The following is a 25,144-nucleotide window of genomic DNA, read 5'->3' on the forward strand; positions in this document are numbered from 1 at the left end:
CCTTCTGGCCAGTTGACAAGATATCACTCCTTGCCAGGCAGATGTCCTTGCCTGCGGTTTGCTGCCACCCAAGGCCAGGGCCTTGTGAGGAAGGAAGCAGCAACATCAGTATCTGACATAAGAAGCTGAACAACTCCTGTGGGTTTGGGAGGAAGCAAAAGTCAGGGATGGTAGGGGGTGGCACGTAGGGGTGTCTGAGCTTGGTGGGTGAAATCCCTGGAACATGGCTGGCTTCCAGGTGCGTGGCCAAAGGTGTGACATGGTGTTGTGGGAGTTTAGAAGCACGGGTGGGTTTGACGGGCTCACCATTTGGGTGGCCATCAGGGCTTGGACTAGTTGGTACCAAGGTGTGAAGTAATACACTAGCAGGCAGAATAAGGCCAAAGGAGAAAGGTTTAATTCACTCGAGACAGTGTGTATGTGTGTGTGTGTGTGTGTGTGTGTGCTGGTCCTGGGGCTTGTACTAAAGCCTAGGCACTGACCCTGTACTTTTTTCCACTCAAGGCTGGCACTCTACCATTTGTGCCCCAGCTCCACTTTTGGCTTTGTTTGGGTAGTTCATGGAAGATCAGAGTCTAGGGAATAAGCACAAAAACCTCCAACTTCACTTTTGCCTGTAGTGGCCTGTAAGAATCACTAGTTTCCTGGGTGGGCATGGGGATGCGTGCCAGCGATGTGGAGGGTGGAGATAGGGGCATTGCAGTCTAATGCCAGCCCTGGGGGGAAAAAAAAACTTATCTGAAAAATAAACTAAAACAGGATTGGGGGTGTAGCTGAGGTAGTTTGCTTTTGAGCATGACTAAGAGGCCTTGAGTTCAAGAGTCCTAGAATGGAAAAACAAGCCGGTTTTATACTTGAATAACACCTTAAGAATGTTCCCATCAATTTTTCTGCAATCCTTTCCTGGAAAATGGTGCCACTTGCATTAATCATCATGTGTTCTAAGTAAGCAGACTCCTCTAACTTTTCTCCTTACCCTTCAAGACCAACTGTGTGTGTGTGTGTGTGTGTGTGTGTGTGCGTGTGTGCATGTGCCAGTCATGGGGCTTGAACTCAGGGCCTGGGCACTATGCTTGAGTTTTTTTTTTTTTTTTTGCTCCAGGCTGGCAGACACTCTGCCACTTGAGTCCCACCTCTACTTACAGCATCTTTTGCTGGTTCACTGGAGATAAGAATCTCACAGACTTTCCTGCTAGGGCTGGCTTCAAACTATAATCCTCAGATCTCAGCCCCCTGAGTAGCTGGGATTACAGACGTGAGCCTGGCATCTGACACCAAGGATGTTTTTAAATACAGGGGCATTGTGACCTGAGCCTTCAGTAGTGGTCTGACAGCTGGCAGATCATTCCAGTTTGTATCCACAGTCATCCCCCCGGGGCTCCCTTGCTAGAGACAAGAGGAGCTGTGTGCTGAGGAGTTGTGTACAGAGAGAAGAGGGGCAGACAGATGTCAGCACTGTACTACGGCCTTACTATTAACAGCTCTCAACCCCCAATTCCCCAGCTCTCCCCAGCCCCCCACTTAGTGGTATCTGGTGGCACAAAGTTGACAACCAGACAGTTTATGGCAAAAGCATGCGGTAGATTAGGCACACATAGACACAGTCGCTGTCTCTGAACACCCAAAAGGAGGCACCAGAGGTGACAAAGGGCAGACAGGAAGGTCTGGTCACTCCACCCTTACCCCAGGCCCCTCTTGGAGGTTTTATAGGAAGGGGAGCAGAGGCATGTGTTACTTGGGCCCCATTTTCTGCAGAAGACGTTATTTCTGGTGCTTAGCCAATGTGCCTGTGTTCAGGGCCAGCATCTGACCTTTTCTTATCTTAATGCTGGTTTTGCAATGAGTTGCTGAGAAACTCTACAGTTGAGCCTTTGTTTAAATTACCCTGTTAGAATTTTGCAAGGATTTCTAGAGAAGTCCTTTGACGGTTGGGTATTGTTCTTCTTAGTTCTAGTTTTGCTAGGAACTCTTCAGAAGTCGTTGGTTTGGGGTAATCTTTTAGGTGATCTTGACTATGGGGGGGGGGGGGGGAGTGTGGGAAAGGAGGGTGTAGAAAATGGAGTTGGGCCACAGACTTCTCTCGTGACAGAAATAGGAAAAAGAAAAATCATTTATTAGGCATGGCGGGAGGCCCACGGGTCATGGTGATATTTCTATACATGCATCCGTTATCCCATCATCAGGCTTCCCCATTCCCTTCCCCTTCCTTAAAATAATCCCAGCTGGACCCTGGTGACTCACACCTGTCATCCCAGCTACTCAGGGGACTGAGATCTGAGAATCATCATTCAATTCCAGCCCAGGAAGGAACGTCCACGAGACTCTCATCTCCAATGAACTGTGGAGCTGTGGCTCAAGTGGTAGAGCGCTAAAAAGTAATAGAGAAAAAAATCCCCATGACAAACAATCCACAGGTTTCATTGTCCTATTTCCATACATGAATATAAATTAATGTGCCCCTATGTAAATATGAACTTCACTTATCCTCTCCTTTGGTCCTCTCCCTTCCCCTCCATCTCCCCCAAATAGGCCACAGTTAGATCTACAGGTCTGTAGATCTGGATGGATGGATAGATAGATAGATAGATAGATAGATAGATAGATAGATAGATAGATAGATAGATAGATAGATAGATATTAGTATACCTGTATATGTCTTTTAGGTCTAGATTTCACAAATGAGTGAATCTATGCAGTATTTGGCTTTATCTCATGATGATGATCTTCCACTGTATCCATCTTCCTGTCAATGATGTAACATCTTCTTTATGGCTGTATGATATTCCATTGTATAGATGTCCCATCTTGAGGCCAGCTCTTTCTCCTGTGACAAACATTTCCAAGCTGCATTTGGGCCAGAATAAGGAGGAGGGAGGAAGAGAGAGGAGAGAGAAAAGGAAAGGGAGCAGAATGAAAGTCTTAAGAAGAAAGGCCAGGTGTGGTGAAGAAAAGGAAAGGGAGCAGAATGAAAGTCTTGAGAAGAAAGGCCAGGTGTGGTGATGCACTTCATTAATCCCAGCACCCAGGAGGTGGAAGCAAGAGGATCTTGAGTTCCAGGGCAGTCTTCCCTCTCCCTCCCTCCCCACCTCCCTCCAAAAAAGAAGAGAGCCCTTTGGTGAAGGGGAAGAGCACATGTGGTATTGATGTTTCTTTACCCGGTACTGGCGGCTCCTGGCTGGATTCCACGTTGTTCTGTTTGGACATCCTAGTCATTTTGATCCTGTTTTCCCAATGAAGGAGTTGAACTGAAATTCAGAGGGTTGGCGGTGGTTGTCCACCTATTCTCAGGGTTCCATTGAAGACAGGAAAACAAAACGGAGACATTGAAAGGATGGGGAGAGGGAAGAGAGGGAAGAGGACAGAGGAACTGAGCAGATACTGGATGTTTCCAAAACCATAAAAGTATGCCACAGACCCTGGCAATCCATCTGTTTACACTTCCAAAGAGACAGCCATTGAAGACCAACTGCGCCTGCTCAGGATGCAGATGTTTTCCGTGCAGTAATGCAGACACTTGATGGGACAGTTCCCAGAATGCCACCCAGCCAGTGCTCTTCCACTTGAGCCACAGCTCTGGACTTTTGATGGTTAATTGGAGAGGCCCATGGCCTTTCCTGCCCGGGCTGGCTTTGAACTGCAATCTTCAGATCTGAGCCTTCTGTATTCTAGCTTTTTATCTTCCTGTTTGGACACAGTTTTCTCCAGAGTAGGCAGATTTTAAGGCAGGAAAATGCATATCAGCTCACATGATGTAAACCAATTTCTAGTAACTCAGAACTGACAGTGCACCTATGAAAATCCACAAGGTGTGGTTTTGAAATTTTATTTATTTTTAAACCACCTTGGTCAAAACTATATGTAATAAATTCCTGAAGTCTGGCAGGCTTCCTGTATCAGGAAAGAAACTTGAAGGGAAGGGGTGAAAAGATGTGACATGGAGAGACTGGGAACAGAAATAGAAAACATGATGAGCCAGGTTCCAGTAGTTCATGCCCATAATCAGCTACTCAGGAGGCTGAGATCTGAGGATCATGGTTTGAAGCCAGCTGGGGCAGGAAAGTCCATCAGACACTTATCTCCAATTAAAAAAAAAAAAAAGGGCTGGGAAGGTGGTTCAGTGGTACAGCGCTTACCTTGCCTGCCTGAGGCCCTGGGTTCAATTCCTCAGCACCACATAAGCAGAAAAAGCTGTAAGTGGGGCTGAGGCTCAAGTGGTAGAGCACTAGTCTACAGCTGAAGAGCTGAGGGAGACCGCCCAGGCCCAGAGTTCAGGACTCAAAAAAAAAAAACTACTGGCGGGGGGGGGGGGGGGGGGGGGGTGGTGGTGGAGGGGGGAGGGAGGAAGAAAGGGATGGTAGGGGAAAAACAAAGGAGGGGGGTAACAATGCTTGATAGGAAATGGACTCATTACCTTGCTCATGTAACTGTAACCCTCTGTACAGTATCTTTACAATAAAAACATATATATTTTTTAAAAACCTGCCTGGTGCCCATGGCTCATGCCTGTCATCCTAGCTACTCTGGAAACTGAGATCTGAGGAACGTGGTTCAAAGCCAGCCCAGGCAGGAAACTCCATGAGACTCTTATCTCCAAAAAGCCATTAGAAAACTGGAAGTGGCGCTGTGGCTCAAGTGGTAGAGTGCTTGCCTTGAGCTGAAGAGCTGAGGGACACTGCCCAGGCCCAGAGTTCAAACCCTATGACCGACAAAAAAGGGGGAAAAAAGCCAGAAGTAGAGCTTTGGCTCAAGTAGTATAGTGCTAGCCTTGAGCAAAAAGCTCAAGGACAGTGCCCAGGCCCTGAGTTTAAACCCCACTACTGACGGACCCCCTCCCTCTCCCATAAAAACAAAAGAACCCTTAGGGACAGTGCCCTGAGTTCAAGCCCCAGGACCAGCACCACACACACACACACACACACAAGCAAGATCGTTTTGATGCACCATTCATTGCATGATGTTGTGGTTGGGGCTCAGAATTAAACCCAAGGCTGTGCCTGCTAAACACGCATGTGTTTACGTCCATGTAAAGGACGTAAGGTAGACACTTCCCACAAGCCACACCCAAAGGCCCAGCTTGTGCCAGAGGTGATAAAATAATTAAAAAATAAACTAATCTTACACCAACCTCTCCCCCTCCCCATGGGCTGGGTTCCCAGCCACTTCCTTTAAACGCCCTATATAAAGGGCACTTGACAGGCCCACACACCTGAAGGGACCCACACCTTAGCGTTCCTCGAGACAGTGCTCGTAGCTGCTCCTTCCTGTCTCTGCCTTCTGACCCATTCAGGACTGCAGGAGACCCCCAGCATCGTAAGTAGCCAGATCTTCTCAACCAATTCCCTCCTGCCTGGTCCTGTTCTTGGAGCTCTGATGCAGGCACAAGCTTCAGACAGTCTCCTTCCAACTTCAGACTTGTCCCCTGTTGGGGGACAAGGCAGGAGTCCGGGGAAGGGGGTGGGATCAAGAAGATATTGGGGGGTGCCATTCTAAACAGGTACTGCTGGAGGAATGGATAGGTGGATAAATAGAATAAAAGCAATCTTAGAATATGGCTTTTTTTCTTCTTCTTTTGCTTGTGCCAGTAATGGAACTTGAACTCAGAGCCTCACGGTTTCCTCATTAAGCTTCCCCCCCACCCCAAAGCCTGGAGCTCCACGTGAGCCACAGCTCCACTTCTGGTATTTAGGTGGCATATTGGAGATAAGAGTCTCATGGACTTTCCTGTCTGAGTTGGCTTTGAACTGTGATCCTCAGATCTCAGCCTCCTGGGTGGCTGGCCCAAGCATGAATGCCAGTACTCTACAAGATGTGTGTAGGGAGTGTGAATCGCTTTCTCCCCTGCTGCTTACCAACAATTGTAACTTCTCCAGAGTTAATTCTGCCTTGCAGAATTTCAGCTCTTTTATCCCAAATCCTTGCAGAGAGGGGAGGAAGAGCAGATAGTGGACTGAACACCTGGGAAGTCTGGGGATGTCCCATTGTCAGGGGGAGTCTCTCCTTCAGCCAGTCTCCTAGCAATGGCCCTAGGACATTGGGACGTCCCAAGCTCTGGCACGGATGAAGAACTTTACTATTAGAGCAGAGAAAAGATTAATCTGGGGGATCACAGCCAACCCTAGAAGAAGTCACCATTCTCCATTGCTTGGCATCTGGTCACAGAGAGACAACCTCCCTGCACCCAGTGCCCACCCAGGAATCAGGCCTCATGGGGAGGAGGGAAAGGGCACACATCAGGGCTGGATGATATTTTCAGCATTGGCCATTGTCCCCTGGTTTGGCCTCAATCCCTGAGGTGGCTATGAAACCAGAGCTAAATTTGAGGGGAGCCATGGCCTCTGGATGGGAGGGGGAGAGGTCAGGTGAAAAGAATGAGAAAGAACACAGTTGATCCAATTCCAAGAAACCAAACAGCCAGTTCTACCAATGGGTTTCCAGAAAACAAGCCCAAGGCCTTCAAGCAGGCCCAGCTCAGGCCTGAGCTGACCTAAATAATTATCTGCTTGATTGCAGCCAGGAAGGGCAACATTTGAAGTAGAATAAGTGGAGGAGATTTGGAAGATGAGCCACAAGCCATCCTCCAAATCACTGATGGCCGAAAACACAAAGTAAGCTAAATGTATGATGGTGTGTGTGTGTGTGTGTGTGTGTGTGTGTGTGTGTGTGTGTGCGTGTGCGTGTGCGCATGGGGCCTGAGTCTTGAACTCAGGGCCTGGATGCTATCCCTTAGCTTTTTCATTCAAGTCTAGTGCTCTACTACTTGAGCCACACCTCTACTTCTGGCTTTTTGCTGGTTAATTGGAGATAAGAGTCTCATGGATTTTCCTGCCTGGGCTGACCTGGAGCCCCTCTTCTCAGATCTCAAACTCCTGACTAGCTGAGTAGCTGGGATTATAGGCGGGAGCCACTGACTTCCGGCTTGCCCAATTTTTTACAGGAGGTAGTGGGGTTTGAACGCAGAGCCTCATGCTTATTAGGCAGGTGCTCTTCTGCGGAGCCAAATTCCTGCCATTTTTTTGAGATACAGTCTTAGTTTTTGTCTTGGACTGCAACCCACCTATTTGAAGCTCCCTATCGTAGCCAGGATGACAGGCATATACCATGCCCAGCTTCTCCATTGAGACAGAGTCTAATGGACTTTTCTGCTTGGGTTGGCCTGGCACCAGAGTTTCCCATGATGGAGAAGGGCTGGGGGGTCTCATAAGTTTGCCTGGGCTGGCCTCCAAATGGGATCCTTCCCAGCTCAGCCTCCCAAATGGCCACTAGCAACCCCTGAATGGCAGGTGCCACTGGACACATGCTGTATTTTTATTCTTCCTCTCACTAACCGCGCATTGTCTGGCTTTTGTTTTATGTTCTGCTTTGAGAAGTCCTAAAGATGGCCTCACTCAGGAGGGCGCGAAACAAGAGAAGGCGTGTGTGGAGAAACGCAACCCCTGGGTGTTAAAAGCTCTGGCAGCCCAGGGCATCAAGGCCACTCAGGTGAGGGATGGCAGAAGATAACCTTGGGGGTTCCTCCATTGTACCCCAGGATCTGAAGCCTCAGCTGAGCCAGGGTGAGGGCAGGGGGCACCAGGAGCCCAAGCACTGAAGGGGAGGGCTTAGACTCCCACCTGAGTCCTTAACCTCTCACCACCTTCTGCCCCAATGCCCAGGCTCCGCTTATCGCCGTGTTGGGTTCAGGCGGCGGAATGCGTGCACACATCGGCTTTCTCGGGGTTCTGAGTGAGTTGAAAGAACTCGGCCTATTGGACGCCATCATGTACCTGGCCGGGGTCTCAGGCTCCACCTGGTAAGTACTGAGTTTCTGGATCTGAAAGAGTATTTTCCAACACCAAAATGACAATGAGCTGGGCATTGATGGCTCACACCTGTAATCCCAGCTACTCAGGAGGCTGGGATCTGAGGATCATGGTTCAAAGCCAGCCCCAGGGCAGGTAAGTAGGAGACTCCAATGAACAACCAAAACACCAGAAGTGAAGCTGTGGTTCAAGAGGTAGAGGGCCAGCTTTGAGCAAAACCTCAGAGACAATACCCAGGCTCTGAGTTCAAGCCCAGGACTGGCAAAAAAAAAAAAAAAAAAGAAAAGAAAGGATATCAAATACTGATATCCTTTTTCTTTCTTCAGTGTGTGTGTGTGTGTGTGTGTGTGCACGTGCACGCACACACGCATTTTGAGATAGGAGTCTCACAGGCTTTTCCTGCCCAGGCTGGTCTTGAACCTCAGTCTTCAGATCTTGGCCTTCTGAGTTGCTGGGATTACAGGCATGAGCTGCCAGTTCCCAGCAAGTCCTTTTTTCTTTCTTTCTTTCTTTTTTTTTTTTTTTTTTGGGTCCGGTCGTGGGGCCTGAACTCTGGGCCTGGGCGCTGTCCCTCAAGCTCTTCAGCTCAAGGCTAGTGCTCTACCACTATGAACCAGAGAACCACTTCTGGCTTTTTTTCTTTTTGCTTATGTGGTGCTGAGGAATCAAACCCAGGGCCTCATGCATGCAAGGCAAGAGCTCTACCACTGAGCCACCCTCCCAGCCCAGGGCCTTCTTTCTTAACTACAGTGCAGCAGCAGGAGCAACAGAAGGGAAAGATTCAATATCCTTCCCTAATATTGGAAACTGAGCAGCCCTGCCAACCCACATACCTCAGGAACTGCACGAGTGACTGTTCAAGAGCCACTTCACTCCTAAGGTCTGAGTTTCTGCTCTTTGTGCCATTAACTCTGTTAGCCATTAATCTCATTTTCCATCTCTGCCCAGGAAAAAAAATCATGCCAAGATTGATTAGCAATGTCTGCCCTGGGTATGGAGGTGGGTTCATAGGCATGGGTGCCTTGGCCCTGCCACCTATGGACTTTGGAATGAGAATGTCTTTAGTAGGCTGAGTACAACACACTGTCCCCAAACCAGGAAATCACAAGGCCTGGGTTCCAATCACCTGCACTGTGAACATAACATGGGGGAGGCCAAGGCTCCAAGTGGTCAGTCAGGGCTCTTGTGTTTTGTAGCAGATTTGTTGTGACCCAAGAAACAGAGGGTATGGAGAAGTTCCCAGTTCCTGGAAGAGCTTGTTGGTGCCCTCTGATAGTGATGATGGTGGCAGGAACATACTTGGTTCTACACTAGGGTGATATTCTTGGCTGGGGAGGCGCTACATGCTTCAGGAGGGGAGAGCTGGTCACTCAGTTGAAATCATGGCCAGACAAGATGGCAGGAGGAGCTGGTGCTGGAGTTGCCAGTGGCCAATGATTGAAGCAACCATGTCTAGGTCATAAAACCACTCAAATTGGATGCAGTAGCTTATGCCTGTAATCCCAGCTGCTCAGCAGGTTGAGATCTGAGGATTGTGGTTGGAAGCCAACAGGGCAGAAAAGCCTTTGAGACTCTTTATCTCCACTAAATTACCACATACAAAAAAAAAGCCAGAAGTGGAGCTGTGTCTAAAGTGGGTAAAGCACCATTCTTGAAATTCAGGGACGGTGCCCAGGCCCCAGGACTGGCACACACACACACACACACACACACACACACACACACACACACACACACACACACACACGACAGACCTTTCACCCAGTAGCTTTGTTCAGTTCCTAGAGCTGTCCTCTGACCCTCTGTGTGCTGTTAGAAGCCCAAAACTATTTCTTCTGCTGCTGCTGCTTCTGCTTCTAGACTGAGACTTCAACTCCGAACCTCAAATTCTCATTTCTGGATTTTTGCTGCTTAATTACAGACAAGAGTCTCAGGAACTTTCCTGCATGAGCTGGCTTTGAACCATGATCCTTCCATCTCAGCCTCCTGAGTGGCTGGGATTACAGGTGTGAGCTGAGAGCCACTGACACCTGGCTTTCCAGAGGTGATTTTACTGGCCAGCACAAATGTAAACAGTTAGCACTTCATACCCAGGAACAGGAACGTCAAAAATCCCTTCTGAGTTCTTACATAGGAAGCAGCAAGCTATTCCTCTAAAAAAAAAAAAAAAAACGCCCGGGCTTGTTCTCCGTCCCTTCTGCCCCAGCACAGCATAGAGAACTAGATGTGAAGATGGTGGATCATCTGGAAACAAACCCAGTGCAGCTTTTGTCCTTGAGGTTGGGGAAGTTGCTCAACCACTCTGGGCCTCGGTATCTTCCTCTGTACAATGCAAGACGAGCTTCCTCTTCTTTTTCTTGGTTGACTGTGAAGACAAGGTGATGGCCACATCTCTTGTCTAGAAAAATAGCAACAAAGCTTGGCTCTCAGGAGTCATTCGTTCTAGCTTTGCTCTTTTTTTTTTTTTTTTTGGTAGTGGTGGGGGCTATCCCTTAGCTCTTCAGCTCAAGGCTAGCACTCTACCAATTGAGCCACAGCACCACTTCCGGTTTTTTGATGGTTTATTGGAGATAAGTTTGGTTCAGACTTTCCTGCCCAGTCTGGCTTTGAACCAAGATCCTCAGATCTCAGCCTCCTGAGTAGTTAGGATTTCGGGCGTGAGCCACCAGCACCTGGCATTTGCTCTCTTTTTTATATCCTCCTGCTTATAAAATGGAAGAATCATTCCAGCAGGTGCTTAAATCCTTTCCCAAGTTTTAGCATAAATTAGTTAAGCACTTTCCCTGAGTTAATTAATGTCCTCATGTTGCTCACCTTCCCTGGCTTTCCACACTTCTGATCTCAGCCTGATAGAAAAAGAAGACCCAAAGCACCCACACCTATAAGTCTACTTCTTAGCCCAGGGAAGACATTCCTATTGGATCTGGGCACATTTTCCGTGCAGAAATCACATCTTTCTCCCCACACTTTCTCTCCCCACAGGGCCATGTCTTCCTTCTACAGCAACCATGGGGACATAGCCCATGTTGAGTCGGATCTGAAACAGCGATTTGAACAGCCTGAGTGGGCCATGTCAGTCAGCATGCAGAAAGCCATCGAATCATCCAGCTTCAAAAATTACTCTCTCACTGACTTTTGGGCCTACTTAATTGTCTCTAGACAGAGCAGAGAGGTAAGTCTGGCTGAGGTCTTCACCACATTGCCCTTATAGATGTCCCCCTAGGCATCTTGTCTAACAACTCTACCCCTCCCTCCCCTGTTTCTCTCTTTCTCCAATCTCTCAGTTCCTGTCAGTTGTGGGACTTGAACTCTGGGCCTGGGCACTATCCTGGGCTTTTTAGCTCAAGGCTAGTGCTCTACCACTTTGAGCCACAGTTCCTCTTCTGGTTTTCTGGTGGTTGACTGGAGATAAAGAGTCTCACAGGGCTTTCCTGCCCAGGGTTGGCTTCAAACTGTGACCCTCAGATCTCAGCCTTCTGACTAGCCAGGATTACGGCCACTGGCACCTGGCAACTTCTCAGTTCTTTGAGACTGCTTAAGAAGACAGACCCCAGTTCTAGACAGGGCACCCCCTGTAGGGAGGGGACCTGATGACATCTTTGTGCCCCCTAGAGCTCATTCTCCTTGGAAAAAGGAAAAGGCCGGACTCAGTCTCAACAGGCTAGGACTGTTTATTGAGGAACAGCAAGGGGCAACAACCTTCTCTAGGGATCAGAGGTTGTGCAAGGAGGTGGGGTTGGAGTTAGGCTTTTATGGGGTCTGAGCAAGGAGACAGAGGTTACTTGAGTTCAGTACAGAGGAGTAATTCATTCCCTTATGGTTAGGGAGCAGAGGGGAGCCATCCTACTTCCAACATCTCAGGCTTTTGGTGGTGGTGGTGGTCATGGGGCTTGAACTCTGGGCCTGAGCACTGTCCCTGAGCTCTTCAGCTCAAAGTGAGTGCTCTACCACTTGAGCCACAGCACCACTTCTGGTTTTCTGATGGTTCATTGAAGATGAGAGTCTCATGAACTTTCCTGCCTGGGCTGGCTTTGAACCATGATCTTCAGATATCAGCCTCCTGAGTAGCTAGGAGGGCAGGTGTGAGCCGCTGGCACCTGGCTTCTCAAGCTTTTTTACTGTTCAAACAGCTCCACATCTGCCTTGCCTTGATGGTTTTACTTTCTCAGGATCTAATTCTCAGCCTTCTGCCATTCTAACCTCTTAACCCATTCCTGGGCTTCAGAGTTCCCTATAGGTTAGGCCCACACTGAAAAAGTTTTGTTGTTGTTGATGGTCGTGGGGCTTGAACTCTGGGCTTGGGCGCTGTCCCTCAGCTCAAGGCAAGTGCTCTACCGCTTGAGCCACAACTCCACTTCTGGTTTTCTAATGGTTTATTGGAGATAAGAGTCTCACCGACTTTCCTGCCCAGGCTGGCTTTGAACCTTAATCCTCAGATCTCAGCCTCTTGAGTAGCTAGGATGACAGGTGTGAGCCACCAGCATCCCGTACCACACTGAAATGTGTATAGCCAGACTCAGGTCAGATTTTCCTGCCTACATCAAGCATGTCTCACCATGCATACCCAGGGTTTTGCCTGACATCAGTCCCTGTGCACCTGGGATAATAGGGTGGGGTCAGCCCTCCACTCCTCATCTCCTGCCACAGTTCCAGGACTCCTGTCTGTCCAGCCTGAAGAAGGATGTGGAGGCCGGGGCCCTGCCCTACCCCGTATTTGCGGCCATCGACAATGACCTTTATCCTGAATGGGTAAACAAAAAAAACAAGAGTAAGTGAAAATTTGGAGGTCTGGGGAGGAAAGGAGGGAGGGAGAAGGCAAGAAAGAGTGTGTGCTGACCTTCCTGTCAGGAAGGTGAGGAGAAGATGAGTCCCAGAAATCACCCAGGGGTACAGGCTGATGGTGTGTGCATCAAGAGAATTACAAGACAGTATGTTTGTGGGACAGGCAAAGTGGAGGCAGGGACAGGTGTGTGCGTGGTACATGCATGTGTGTGTATGTGTGTGTGTGTGTGTTTGCACGTGCGCACACATGTGCCAGTCCCAGGGCTTGAACTCAGAGCCTGGGCATCGTCCCTGAGCTTTTATGCTCAAAGTTAGTGCTCTACCACATGAATCACAGTGCCACTTACAGTTTTCTGGTGGTTTATTGGAGATAAGAGTCTCATAGACTTTCCTGCCTGCGCTGGCTTTGCACTGTGATCCTTAGATCTCAGCCTCTGGAGTAGTTAAGATGACAGGCGTGAGCCACCGGTGCCTGGCTTACTTTTTGCTGGTTCATTGACATAAAAGTCTCATAGACTTTCCTGCCTGGACTGGCCTTGAACCACAATCCTTAGATCCTAGCTTCTGAGTAACTAGGATGACAGGTATGCACCTGGGTACTCTGCTCTTTTTTAATTTTTATTTTTTATAGCCATCTTCCTCGATAGCTCCATTAACCACCAAATAGCTGGGGAACCTGCTGGAAAATGGGTGAACTTTATCCAGCTGATCAAAGGGTCTCAGAAGCCCGGAGAGGAGACCCCAAGATTATTTTTGAGACCGCACAGGCTGTCTCTGCTATGCCCTCATCTTCACGCGTCCCTTCCTGAGCACCTGTTGTGATTCTAGACTCTGTGCTAGGCTCCATGCTTGCGCTTACCCTTGAGTTGCCTCCTCACAGATTCCTGGTTTGAGTTCACTCCTCACCACGCCGGCTACCCGGCTCTCAAGGCCTACATCCCCATCGCCCAGTTCGGAAGCCAGTTCAAGAATGGAAACCTGAGTAGGCCTCAGTCTGAACGAGACCTTTCTTTCCTGAGAGGTCAGTACTGAGGTCAGATCGGGTCCAGTGGGGGTGGGAAATAGAGGTGTCCACACCCTTCCCCTAGCCTCTACTCCCCCCCCCCCCCGCCCCCGTCAAAGGTCCAGCTTTACACAGGTCCTGCGTTACAGTCTACCACTTGAGCTACAGGCCCACTTCCCGGGTTTTTGGTGATTAACTGGAGATAAGAGTTTCACAGACTTTTCCTACCTGGACTGGCTTTGAACTGACGACCATGATCCTCAGATCACAGCCTCCCAAGTAGCTGGGATTTATAGGCATGAGCCATTGGCACCTAGCCAATAGAGCTTCGGTTTTATTTCTATTTTCTCTGCAGGTTTATGGGGAAGCGCTGTGGCTAATGCAGAAGAAAATAAGAAATTTATATGGGGTGAGTCTTGGGAGACCAGAGAGAGTACTTAGAAACATCTGGTGCCAGAAAAGTCACCATCTTTAACCTCTCTGTCTCTGCAGACAGAGATAACGAGAAGTGATTCTGAGAATTTGGTGACTTAGTTCCTTCATGGCTTGCATAGGACAGAGCCCAGGAGATAAGAATACTAAATGACTGATAGGTTCTAGGTGCTTAGACTACAGCCTGGCACAAGTAATATTCCATTAAATGCTAGCCTAGTAATGATCATCACTGAATAGCTGACACACCAAGCTCTTCATTGGTTCAGTGCTGTTCTTCATTGTGTACTCTCATGTGACCCTAACCTTCCTTTCTCTTTCCTTTCCTTCCCTTCATTTTCCTTTTTTTTTTTTTTTTCTTTTTTTTTGTCGGTTGTGGGGCTTCAGCTCTGGGCCTGGGCGCTGTCCCTCAGCTCTTCAGCTCAAGGCGAGTGCTCTACCACTTGAGCCACAGCACCACTTCCGGTTTTCTGGTGGTTCATTAGAGATAAGAGTCTCACAGACTTTCCTGCCCAGGCCGGCTTTGAACCTTGATCCTCAGATCTCAGCCTCCTGAGTAGCTAGGATGGCAGGCGTGCACCACGGGTGCCCAGCCATTTTCCTTTCTTTTCCCCTTCTCTCTTCCCTCTTCCCCTTTTCCCCTTCCTTCTCCTCTCGCCTCCCCTCATCTGTTGAGACCAAATCTCACTCTTATAGACCAGGCTGGCCTCAAATTCACCATCCTCCTGCCTCTGCCTCCTGAGTGCTGGAATTAAAGGCATGCACTATCACCCTTGGCTTAACAGTGTTCTTTGGTGACCATATTTGCCAGCTGTTGGCTAAAAAACCAATTCTAAAAGGAGAATCTGTCTCATTCCAGCCTGGCCCTCTCTTTCCCTTGTGGGTATGCTTTGCGCTCTTGCTTGGCAGTGATGGCTGATTCTCGTGGCATAAATGCGCCCGCCACTGACCATTTTGAGTTCAAAATGGTAGTTCCCTCAAGGCAGGGTTGGAAGAAAAGTACAAGTTCAGATCTTAGAGCTGAAATGGGGCCATCTCCAGCCCATCCTGACATCTGTTTAGTCAGTATGACCAGAGATGTTTGTGGTTGCTATAGAAATACTGGGCCGGGTGACTTGGGGGCTGTACTGTGCGCATCCACACTCTCCCGCCTCTGCTGTCTTGCAGATATGATTTTGAGCCTGAAAGATAAATTCTGGCACTCATCCAAGAGAGGTAAGCATCCTGCTCAGGGAAATGGAGTCCAGTGTCACGGGTGGCCACTCATTCGGTGCTGCCTGCTGCCCTGCCAGTGCGGGCTGCTTCTCACACTGCATTCAGAACCACTGTGCATGTGCACCTCAGCACGCATGCGCTGCACACAGGCCGTCTTTGACAGAGGCTAGGCATGGGGGAGGCGGGGCTCTGCCTTCATGGATGGCCCTGTGCTCTCATCACAGGACTACGTTAATGATCCCAGGGGCAGCTTGGCCAAACAACAAAATAGCCTATCTGCAAGATAACTAGAGCCCAAAAAAGAAAGAAAGGAAAAGGCCAGGCAGCACGGCAGGGCGGCTGCACCGCCTCTGGGGTCTCATGCAGGGATGGGCGCTCCCACCCTCAGCCTCTTTGTGAGTTTGGGTCTTTGTGATGTTGATGGACTGAAAAGTGTTTGTTTATCAGTTTGGTTTGTTTTGGACAGGTCTGGAAAGGAATGATGAAGAAGAGATCAGTCAATATACGCTCAGTGTCCCAGGTTGGGAAGGGGCCCGGGCAGTGTGGCACTCGCTCTCCCTGGTGTCTGGGTCCCTAGAAGGAAACGGGAAGAGAGTGAAGGGGAAGGGAGGGGTTGGCGCAGGGGTGAGGAGAAGAGGGAGAAATTGGGCAGGGGTGAGGGGAAGAAGGGGAAATTGGGCAGGGGTGAGGGGAAGAGGGAGAAATTGGGCAGGGGTGAGGGGAAGAGGGGGGAATTGGGCAGAGGTGAGGGGAGGAGGGGGAAGCTAGGTAGAGGTAAGGGGAAGAGGGGGAACCCTGGGTAGGGGTGAGTTCCCAGCCTGGTCCCGAGAGCTCTGACCTACCTGAGGGAGGTTGCTGGGCTTCAGGTCTCAGTCAAGACAATCCTGAGCAAGCTGGGCAGGGAGGGGGTGTCCCTCAGCCACCTTCCAAGGAGGGGGCCGGGGCGAGCTGGCCATGGCCTCTGGGTGTCCTCACTGGGAGAACCTCTTCCGTCTGAACAGAGATGGCTAGAGAAACGTCAGACGTAGAAGGTTTGCTCCTGGACTTCGTGGTGACTTACAAAACAGACCCAAAGGCGCCGGGCCTTCCGGAGATGATCCAGGCTCTGAGTCAGGCCCTGAATGCCATCCCAGGTTTGTGCACTGGCTTGAGACTTCGGAGGCCCATGGGGGCAGAGACGGAGATGGCGGAGGCAGGAAGGCATGGTCTGAGGGTGACCCAAAGGGAAAGCTTAAATAAAAGATAGGAGGACTGGAGGGCTAGGGAGGAAGCGTGGCTAGCCCAAATTTGTCCAACATCTGTAGTCAAAGCCACATGCAGTAGATCTGTGCATAAGATGGGCTTGTGTGCCCAACAGGGGATGGGAGGTGGTCTGTGGGTTGCTGCTTGTTGCTGTAGGTTATCTAACGGAGGCATGTGATTTTTCTGTGCCCCCCCATAGTTCTCCATCCATATGATGATAAAGAATCCTTAGACCCTTCTAGAAATGTGGCCTTGGTGCTAAGCACTGAGAAGTGAGTGGGGTCTCGAGGCCCAGGAGCAGGCAGAGGAGAGAGGAAAGTCAAGACTTCTGTGCTGGGGAAAAGGGGAAGGGAGCCTGAGAAGGCCCCCATGGCAGGAGGAAGAGCTGGGGCATCATGGGAGATGAAGTAGAGCAGGCTTGGGCGAGGGTTGGAGCTGGTGACCTGGACCCTAGTCTGTCCCCAATCATCTCTGTTTCTTGGGGACAGAGGATGGGCCTGAGTATGCGGAGAAGATGCTGAAGTGGGAGACCATGTCTGAGGAGGAGCAAGGCCAGTTCCTGCAGTTAGTGGTACATTCTTTGACACAGCTAAGAAGTCAGCCTTCCCAGTACATTAGACTGGGTAAGTGTCCCCCCATCCTCTTTCTTCCCCTCTCTCATCCCCACAGGGGAGGGGAGCCTACTGGGGGGCAACCAACTGTCCCTGTTTGTATGTGTGGCCATATTGGGGCTTGAAGTCAGAGCTTGGGCGCTGCCCCTGAGCTATTTTGCTCAAGGCTAGCACTCTGCAACTTTAAGCCACATCTCCACTTCTGGATTTCTGGTGGGTCATTGGAGATAAGAGTCTCTGGTGGATTTTTTTCCTGCCTGGGCTGGCTTTAAACCTCAATCCTCAGATCACAGCCTCCTGAGTAGCTGGGATTAAAGGCGTGAGCCACCAGGCTCCCGTCCGGCTGTGTGTCCCCTCTTCACATCTGGGATATCCTGAGTTGCTAACATGGCAACAAGGCTGGGGGACACAGAGGGGAACAGATGTCCACATCCCCGTGGAAACAATACATAGTAGATCCATTGAGGCAGACGCATGAGAGGCCAGTCCCACTTAGGCCAAACAGATAGACAGAGGGGAGAGAAGTTTGGATAGTGGCTGGTACAGATGAGGGACAGCACAGACAACTGCTTTCTATGGCCACTGCCTGTCACCCTGCCTCCACTCCTGCCAACCTCTGAGCCTCCCTTAAAAACTAACCCAAGGAAGCAGGGCACCAGTGGCTCACGCCTGTAATACTAACTACTGCCTGTAATACTAACTACTCAAGAGGCTGAGATCTGATGATCCTGGGATCTGATGATCCTGGTTCAAAGCCAGCCTGGGCAGGAAAGTCTGTGAGACTCTTATCTCCAATAAACCACTCAGAAAACCAGAAGTGGCGCTGTGGCTCAAGTGGTAGAGCACTCGCCTTGAGCTGAAAAGCTGAGGGACAGTGCCCAGGCCCACAGTTCAAGCCTCATGACTGACAAAACAACAAAAACAACAACAAAACCCAAGGCCCCATGTTTGATCAGACACACACACAAAGGCCTTCCTGCCAGCAAATGCACAACTCTCTGCAGAAATGCACATTTACTTGGGTAAAACCAATCTATTGGTTTGTCTGTTATCCAATTTCAGGAATGAGTCCAATGTTTGTTGTTGTTGTTTTTTTTTTTTGGTGGTTCTGGGGTTTGAACTTAGGAAGAGTTTAGAGTCAGTAAGTTCTCTATCTCTCCTGAACCTAACTTAACTGAATATGACCTACCCCATTCCTCCCGTCCGTCCCCCCCCCCACCCCGCCCCACGGCTAGGGTCCCACGGCTGTAGTCTTAGGTCAAGGCTGGCTTCTCTCAGGGCCTCTGTCCTTGGCCTGCAGATAGGTGGCCACCCATCCCTGTGCCTTTCTCCCCTCTCCCCCTGTCCCACCCAACTCCTGAATCTTGCTCCTAAGTCCTGAGTTAGGACCACATACTTTTTTTTTCTGGTCCTGGGGCTTGAACTCAGGGCCTGAACACTGTCCCTAAGCTCCTTTTGCTCAAGGCTAGCACTCTACCACTTGAGCCACAGCGCCACTTCCAGCTTTTTCTGAGTAGTTTATTGAAGATAAGACTCTCACAGGTTTTCCTAACCAGGCTGGCTTCAAACCACAATTCTCAGATCTCAGCCTCCTGAGTAGCTGGGATTATTGGCGTGAGCCACTCAGAGCCCAGCTCAGGACCACATTTTTTTTTTTTTTTTGTCAGTCATGGGGCTTGAACTCTGCGCCTAGGCGCTGTCCCTCAGCTCTTCAGCTCAAGGCTAGCACTCTACCACTTGAGCCACAGCACCACTTCTGGTTTTCTGAGTGGTTTATTGGAGATCAGAGCCTCACAAACTTTCCTGCCTGGGCTGGCTTTGAACCATGACACTCAGATCTCAGTCTCCTGAGTAGCTGGGATTACAGGCATGAGCCACCAGCACCGGCTAGGACCACATTCTAAGTTAGGATCAGCCTACATTCTTCTACCTAAAGGTGTTGTGTCCACATCCAGTTCCCCTCCCCGCCCCCCATCAGTATTTCAGAGCTTCCCCTGAGGGCCTTGGGGTTGGAGTGGGGGTTGGGGAGATATTTAATCCATGACACTTACCTTAGCCCTATCCATTTCTCTCTCTAGGATCATGGATGAACACTCTATCTTTTCTGAACAAAACCATAGCATGCTTTTGGAATTGGGAATGGGGGACAGTTTACAACTTCCTCCATGAATGTGGTGAGGAAGCCTTCTCCCTGTCTCTTGTTGGGTTGAGAGTTTAAGGGATCCAGGTAGCAGGACTTCCTGGATGGGTTTGAATGGAGTGGCTTCCCTGGGGGGGTGCAGGGAGGGGGGGGAGGTAGAGAGGTTGAGGGGGGGTTGCTTAATAGAGACCTGAGGCTTCATTGGCATTGATTGATACCATTAAGAAAGGCCCAATCTCTGAAGGATGGGTGGTTCCTATATCTGAAAGACCCAATCCCTGAAGAGTGGGTGGTTCCTAACATTGGAAAGGCCAAATCCCTAAAGGGTGGGTGGTTCCTGACATTGGAAAGGCCCAATCCCTGAAGGGTGGGTGATTCCTGATATTGGAAAGGACCAATCCCTGAAGGGCAGGTGGTCCTGACATTGGAGAGGCCCAATCCCTGAAGAATGGGTGTTTTTTCTCTGTCCCCAATCTGAATTCCTTGTTGGCAAGCCCTCAAATCTGTCTTTGTGGGGTAGTTTTTCTTTCATTAGCTGACCTGTTTGTCAGGAGAGAATTGACTCTGGTCTCTAGAGTGTCCTGAGGCCCATTTACAATCTCCATTGTTCTCACAGCTGACAACCATGCTTCTGAAGGCCCTGCCAACCCCTGCACCCTGGTTTGTGATAAGAGGAACCTGGGCAATTTGGGTCTGGTGCCTTGTTGCTTTTATGCCACAAAGGGTGCAATGCCAAACTGTCCCACTGGGTCAAGGCTGGGCACGGCTTGAGAAACTGCATTAGTCTGCGCTGTGTTTCTATAACAAAAGACTTTATAAAGAAAAGAGGTTTGAAAGTCTTCTTCTTCTTTTTTTTTCTTATTATGAAGGTGAGGTACAGAGGGGTTATAGTCACCCCTTCTCTTGCTCCCTCCCAGTTTTTCCCTCCCATCCCCACCCACAAGTTGTATAGCAGTTCATTTTCCACATAGTGTCTAGTGAGTTCCACTGTTGCATTTGTTCACTCTTTGTCCCCCCTCCTCCATTTCTATGTGGAGGCTGAAAGTCTTAAGATTGGGTGCCCCCTGTCCGCTTGGCTTCTGGTGAGGGTCTCCTTGGATAAAACAGCAAAGCAGCGGAAAAGGAGACAGCAATGTGCAGAAAGGGTTTGGTGGGTGGCATGAGCAGCTTGCTTTTCCAGGAGCTAATCCACTCCACCAACCAGCTCAAGTCCCTTCCAATGCAGGCTCTTTGGGTGCTTCCACCCCCTCTCCCCTTCCCTGGGGATCAAGCTTCCAGGACATGAGACTTATTTCTTTTTTTTTTTGGGGGGGGGTCATAGTCATGATACACCCAAACCACAGCAGAGTTGCACGCTGGCTGGATCTCAACCCTCCCCTTCCTTTCCTCCCCCGCCCCTGCTTGTCTTGTGGCATTTCTGGCTGGGCAGGAGGTTGTCTGGCTCTGTTTATGCACAAAGCTGTTCGTGTATATCCAGGCTCTGGTCTTAGCATAGATCTTGGGGGTACAGAATCACCAAGATGCTTCCTCCTAGTCTCCACTGATGACAAGATAGCCCAGGAGATGTGTAACCGGAAGCTCCTTCACCTGGTGGATGCTGGCTTGGCCATCAACAGTGCCTATCCCCTCGTCCTACCCCCAGCACGGGATGTCCAGCTCATCCTCTCCTTCGACTTCAGCGCTGGGGACCCTTTCGAGGTAACAGGGAACAGTCTGAGAAGGATCTGGGCCTGGGTAGAGGCAGAAGGCTGGTGGAGAGGTGCTAGCTGAGGACCCAGAAAGTAAATCCCCTCATCATCAGGTCTGAAGAGATCTTGATATCACCACCTCAACAGCCTAAACCTAAGTCCAGCCATCCAGGGCCTTCCTGGACCCCTCCTCCAGACAGGAGTTCTGCCACTGTTGGGGTCCTACCTCTACACCCACAGTAGTTTGGTCTGTCTCTGCTCCATGGAGATAATCAGCCCTTGGTCCCGTGGGGTCAGGCCTGTGGACACTCAGCATCGTCCCACAGAACCTGGGGGATGTGATCTGTTGCAAGAAACATGAACCCCACTTCCTAGCCCACCAACTCTGCTGTGGATCTGAACTCTTTCCCTGAGGCTCCAGTGAGGGCCACAAGCCTCAGGGAACTGAAGGACCACCCCTGACTCAGGTCCATGCGGCCCCCTCTTGCAGACTGTCCTGGCTACAGCTGACTATTGCAAGCAGCATGGGATCCCCTTTCCCCCTGTGGACAAGGCCAAGCTGAAGCAGTGTGCTGAGACCCCTGATAGCTGCTACATCTTCAAGGGGGACACTGGACCCACTGTGATGCATTTCCCCCTCTTTAACCAATGCAACTGCAAAGGTGAGAAGACCTTTGCTTGGCTTCTAGGGTTGTGCTATGCCTTGGGGACATCTGGTCGACCTTCAACATGTAAAGGTCAGAGAGCAGAATGCCTTCCTCCTCCACCTCATCCACATCTGGTTCCCCCATCTTATGTGTTTCTTCTGCCTGTGATTGGCCCCCCCTTCCACCTTCAACATGAGGTTCCAGGTGAACAGGTGATAGAGGCAAGTTCTTCTTCTACCTGCCCTCCCCCACCCCATGGCCTCCTCTCCTCCAGACTCCTGAGAGACCCCCCAGTAGGAGATGAGCATGTCTGTGGTTGCCTTTTATGTCATGCATCTTTCTGGGCCACCTGCTCTGTGTCTGCCCACCATGGTTAATAATTGAGTCTCAACAGACCAACATAGAAAATGGGCTCACCCCTCAGGTGGAGGCAGGCACTTTGGGTTATGAATATAGAGCTAGTCATAATGGAAGTTTGATTTGTGAAGTAGGGGCCAGCTCAGTTTGGTCCTCAGAACTATATACCAGTCTCCCGTTTAAATGGACACCATCGGAAGGCCTTGTTGTCCACCCTACTGAGGAGACATTGTCCCTCCCACTTTAATGTAGATGATATTGAGGCTTGGAGAAATAAATACGGCACGTTCAAAATCTCTGACACCTACACGCTGGAGCTGGTGCAGGATCTTCTGGACAAGGCCAAAGAAAATGTGCGGAACAGCAAGCAGAAAATCCTTGACACGATCAAAGAGATGATGGAGTAGGTATGAGTCCAGAATGGCTCCTCCCCCTGTGCTTACAAGAAGTCATCTGTCAGAGGAGAACTTGGTTGGTTTTGTTTTGTGCTCGTCTTGGAGCTTGAACTCAAAGCCTGAGTGCTGTCCCTGAACTTTTTTTTTTTAACTCAAGTCTAGCACTCTATGAGCCACAGCCCTACTTCTGGCTTTTTGCTGGTTCATTGGAGATAAGGGTTTCAAGGACTTTCCTTGCTGGTCTGGCTTTGAATCACGATCCTCAGATCTCAGCTTCTTGAGTAGCTAAAATGACAGGTATGAGCCACTAGCACTAGGCTTTGCTTGCTATTTTGTGCCAGTACTGGGGCTTGGGGTTTGAACTCAGGGCCTTCTACTCTTACTCGGCTTTGTGTTTTTGGTTTTTTTTTCCCCTCAAGGCAGGTGCTCTACCACTTGAGACACACCTCCACGTGGGCGGCTTCTTATTTCTCCACAGTAATGGGACTTGAACTCAGAGCCTTGCACTCCACTCACTGAGCCCATTCACTGTAGTTGTGGTTTTCACATAGGAACTTGGCCCTTTGAGTTGGGCTGAGTTCACTGCCTTCAGTTCAAGCCCCAGTACCAGCATGCACACACACACTGTAATAACCCGTGAGTGAGAAAACCCATGGAGGTACAGCTAAAGGTGACAAGGGAATTTTATTTTTATTTTATTTTATTTTTTAAATTTTTTTTGGGTCCGGTTGTGGGGCCTGAACTCTGGGCCTGGGCGCTGTCCCTCAGCTCTTCAGCTCAAGGCTAGCGCTCTACCACTTGAGCCACAGCTTTTTTTTTTTTTTGCCTATGTGGTGCTGAGGAATCGAACCCCGGGCCTTAAGCATGCAAGGCGAGCACTCTACCACTGAACCAACTTCCCAGCCCCGACAAGGGAATTTTATTAGTTCATCTGCAACCCTGTCTTGAGTTACCTCAGAACTAGGAGTAGCTGCAACCTCCAAGGGGGCAAGTTTATTTTTTCCTTTTGACTCTTTCCCATAGGCCTCTGATTCTCCAACTCTGCAGGCCTCCTGGCTCTTCACAGGCCTTTCCACCTCTCTTCTGGCCCAGGTCTTTTCTCAGGCTGGCCCTGGCTTCCCTGGGCTTCTCTTCCAGCCTGGGTCTGTCCTCAGGCCAGCCTAGGTCCCAGGCCTCTCTGCCAGAAAGAGTGTCCTTGGGCCTCGCAGGCAGGCCCAGGCCTCTCCATGGGTCCGGGTCTCCTCTCAGGCCAGCCCGGGCTTCCCTAGACCTCTTCAGGTCCAGGTCTCCCCTCAGGCTGTCCCAGGCTTCCCCAGGCCTCTCCACTGGCCTGGGTCTCCTCAGGCCTTTCTTCCAGCCAGGATCTGCCCTCAGGCCAGCCTGGATCTCCTTAGGCCTCTTGGCCGGCCTAGGTATCGGTTCAGGCTGGCCCAGGCTCTCCTCTGGGTTGAGGAGAGTAAGGTACTGCTCGGCTCCGGGGGACTCGTCTCTCCCCACGTGTCTCTTGCTGCCTTTCTCTTCTCTATCTCCTTCCCAGAAGCCCCTCCTCCCAAGCTGCCCTTTGACATCCGGCCCCCCAGCGGCCTGGCATGCACGGTAGTGACATCAGCATAGAGCAGGACTTCCCACCCCACAGATTCTCCCAATACACACACAATACAAATAGACCTCTGTGTGTGTGTGTGTGTGTGTGTGTGTGTGTGTGTGAATTAGTGTAAGCATTCGCCTGGCATGTTTGATCGACTTGGTTCTGTGCCAAAAAGAAAAATGTCCAAGTCCTTTTTCTCCCTCTCTTCCTCCCCAGATCCTGCTCTAAATCATCCTAACCCCTCTCAGCAGTGCTCCAAGAACGTCTGGGCCCAGGAGCTCTGATTCAGACCCCCATCCCCCTCCCAAACCCAACCCCCCCCAACCCAGCTCCCCCCCACCCCAAACCCAGAACCCTCTCCCCTCCCAAGCCCCTCCCCCTCCTAAATCCAACACCCCTTGCTTCTCTCGCGCAGCCCCACCTCTGCTTTCAGGATGCTGTGACAAGCTTGGTGAAAAGCTAATTAAAGCTAGTTCATAATCATCTTTCCTTTGGCGTCGTGGTGTTTTTTGCCCCCTCCCCCTTACCCCGTTAATTCCTTTTGGGTTCTCACGGATTTTTGCCCCCTTGGATTCCCCACCTGCGGGACTTGCTGCTAGCTTCATGGTGGACCGGCCCCAGCACCCAGGCCATGTGCTAGGCCAAGCACCTCCTCCCACCACTCCCCAGCAGTTGGGTAATGAAGGGGTGGAGTCAGAGTTGCACAGAACCAGGGCCACAAGCCTGAGCCTGCCCTAGGCTCTGCTTCCTGTTTCACCACCTGACCGGTGACCCACGGCTCCCACCGAGGCCCCATCCAGCGTGGGGCCCTTGACAGTGTGACTTCCCCAAAAACTAAGCAGGGGTGTCCCCATGGAAGTGTATTTACCACCTCCAGGGGGCAGCACCCCTGTTGATCTCCCATTGAGCTCCACATCGCTGAGGACCGAGTTCCCAACGTGGTCCTCAACACTGAAACCATGTCCAGAGCACAGCATCCTCAGGGTTGTCACCCTGAGTGGGAATATGGTTCCTCCCATGTCAGATTACTCCCTCTACTCCCCCCCACACACACCCCCAGCATGGACACCCTCCTCACACTTCTGTGCTTCACCCCCTATCCTCCTCTGCCACGTTGCTCTTCCCTCTAAATTATCCAGGAAGACCAGAAGAGAAGCTGGGTACCAGTAGTTCACGCCTATAATCCCAGCTACTCAGGAAACTGAGATCTGAGGATCCAGCCAGGCAGGAAGTCCATGAGACTCT

At 50.4% G+C, this 25,144-nt stretch overlaps 1 protein-coding gene across 1 annotated transcript; it reads left to right on the plus strand.

Annotated features, from left to right (window-relative positions):
- The first annotated feature begins 6,588 nt into the window (after window positions 1-6,588).
- On the plus strand, window positions 6,589-24,215 carry Pla2g4c (phospholipase A2 group IVC). The gene is made up of 16 exons (XM_042700218.1): window positions 6,589-6,605; window positions 7,365-7,479; window positions 7,653-7,789; window positions 10,782-10,971; window positions 12,447-12,567; window positions 13,462-13,602; window positions 13,940-13,993; window positions 15,184-15,231; window positions 15,698-15,847; window positions 16,233-16,364; window positions 16,962-17,044; window positions 19,141-19,254; window positions 20,755-20,922; window positions 21,403-21,569; window positions 22,164-22,319; window positions 24,116-24,215. Exons 1-16 carry the CDS (start codon window positions 6,589-6,591, stop codon window positions 24,135-24,137), a joined length of 1,815 nt encoding a protein of 604 aa, XP_042556152.1. The 3' UTR covers window positions 24,138-24,215.
- The last annotated feature ends 929 nt before the right edge of the window (window positions 24,216-25,144 follow it).

This window comes from Dipodomys spectabilis, unplaced genomic scaffold, assembly GCF_019054845.1.
Source record: "Dipodomys spectabilis isolate Male_0828 unplaced genomic scaffold, ASM1905484v1 ptg000266l, whole genome shotgun sequence".
Lineage (NCBI taxonomy): Eukaryota > Metazoa > Chordata > Mammalia > Rodentia > Heteromyidae > Dipodomys > Dipodomys spectabilis.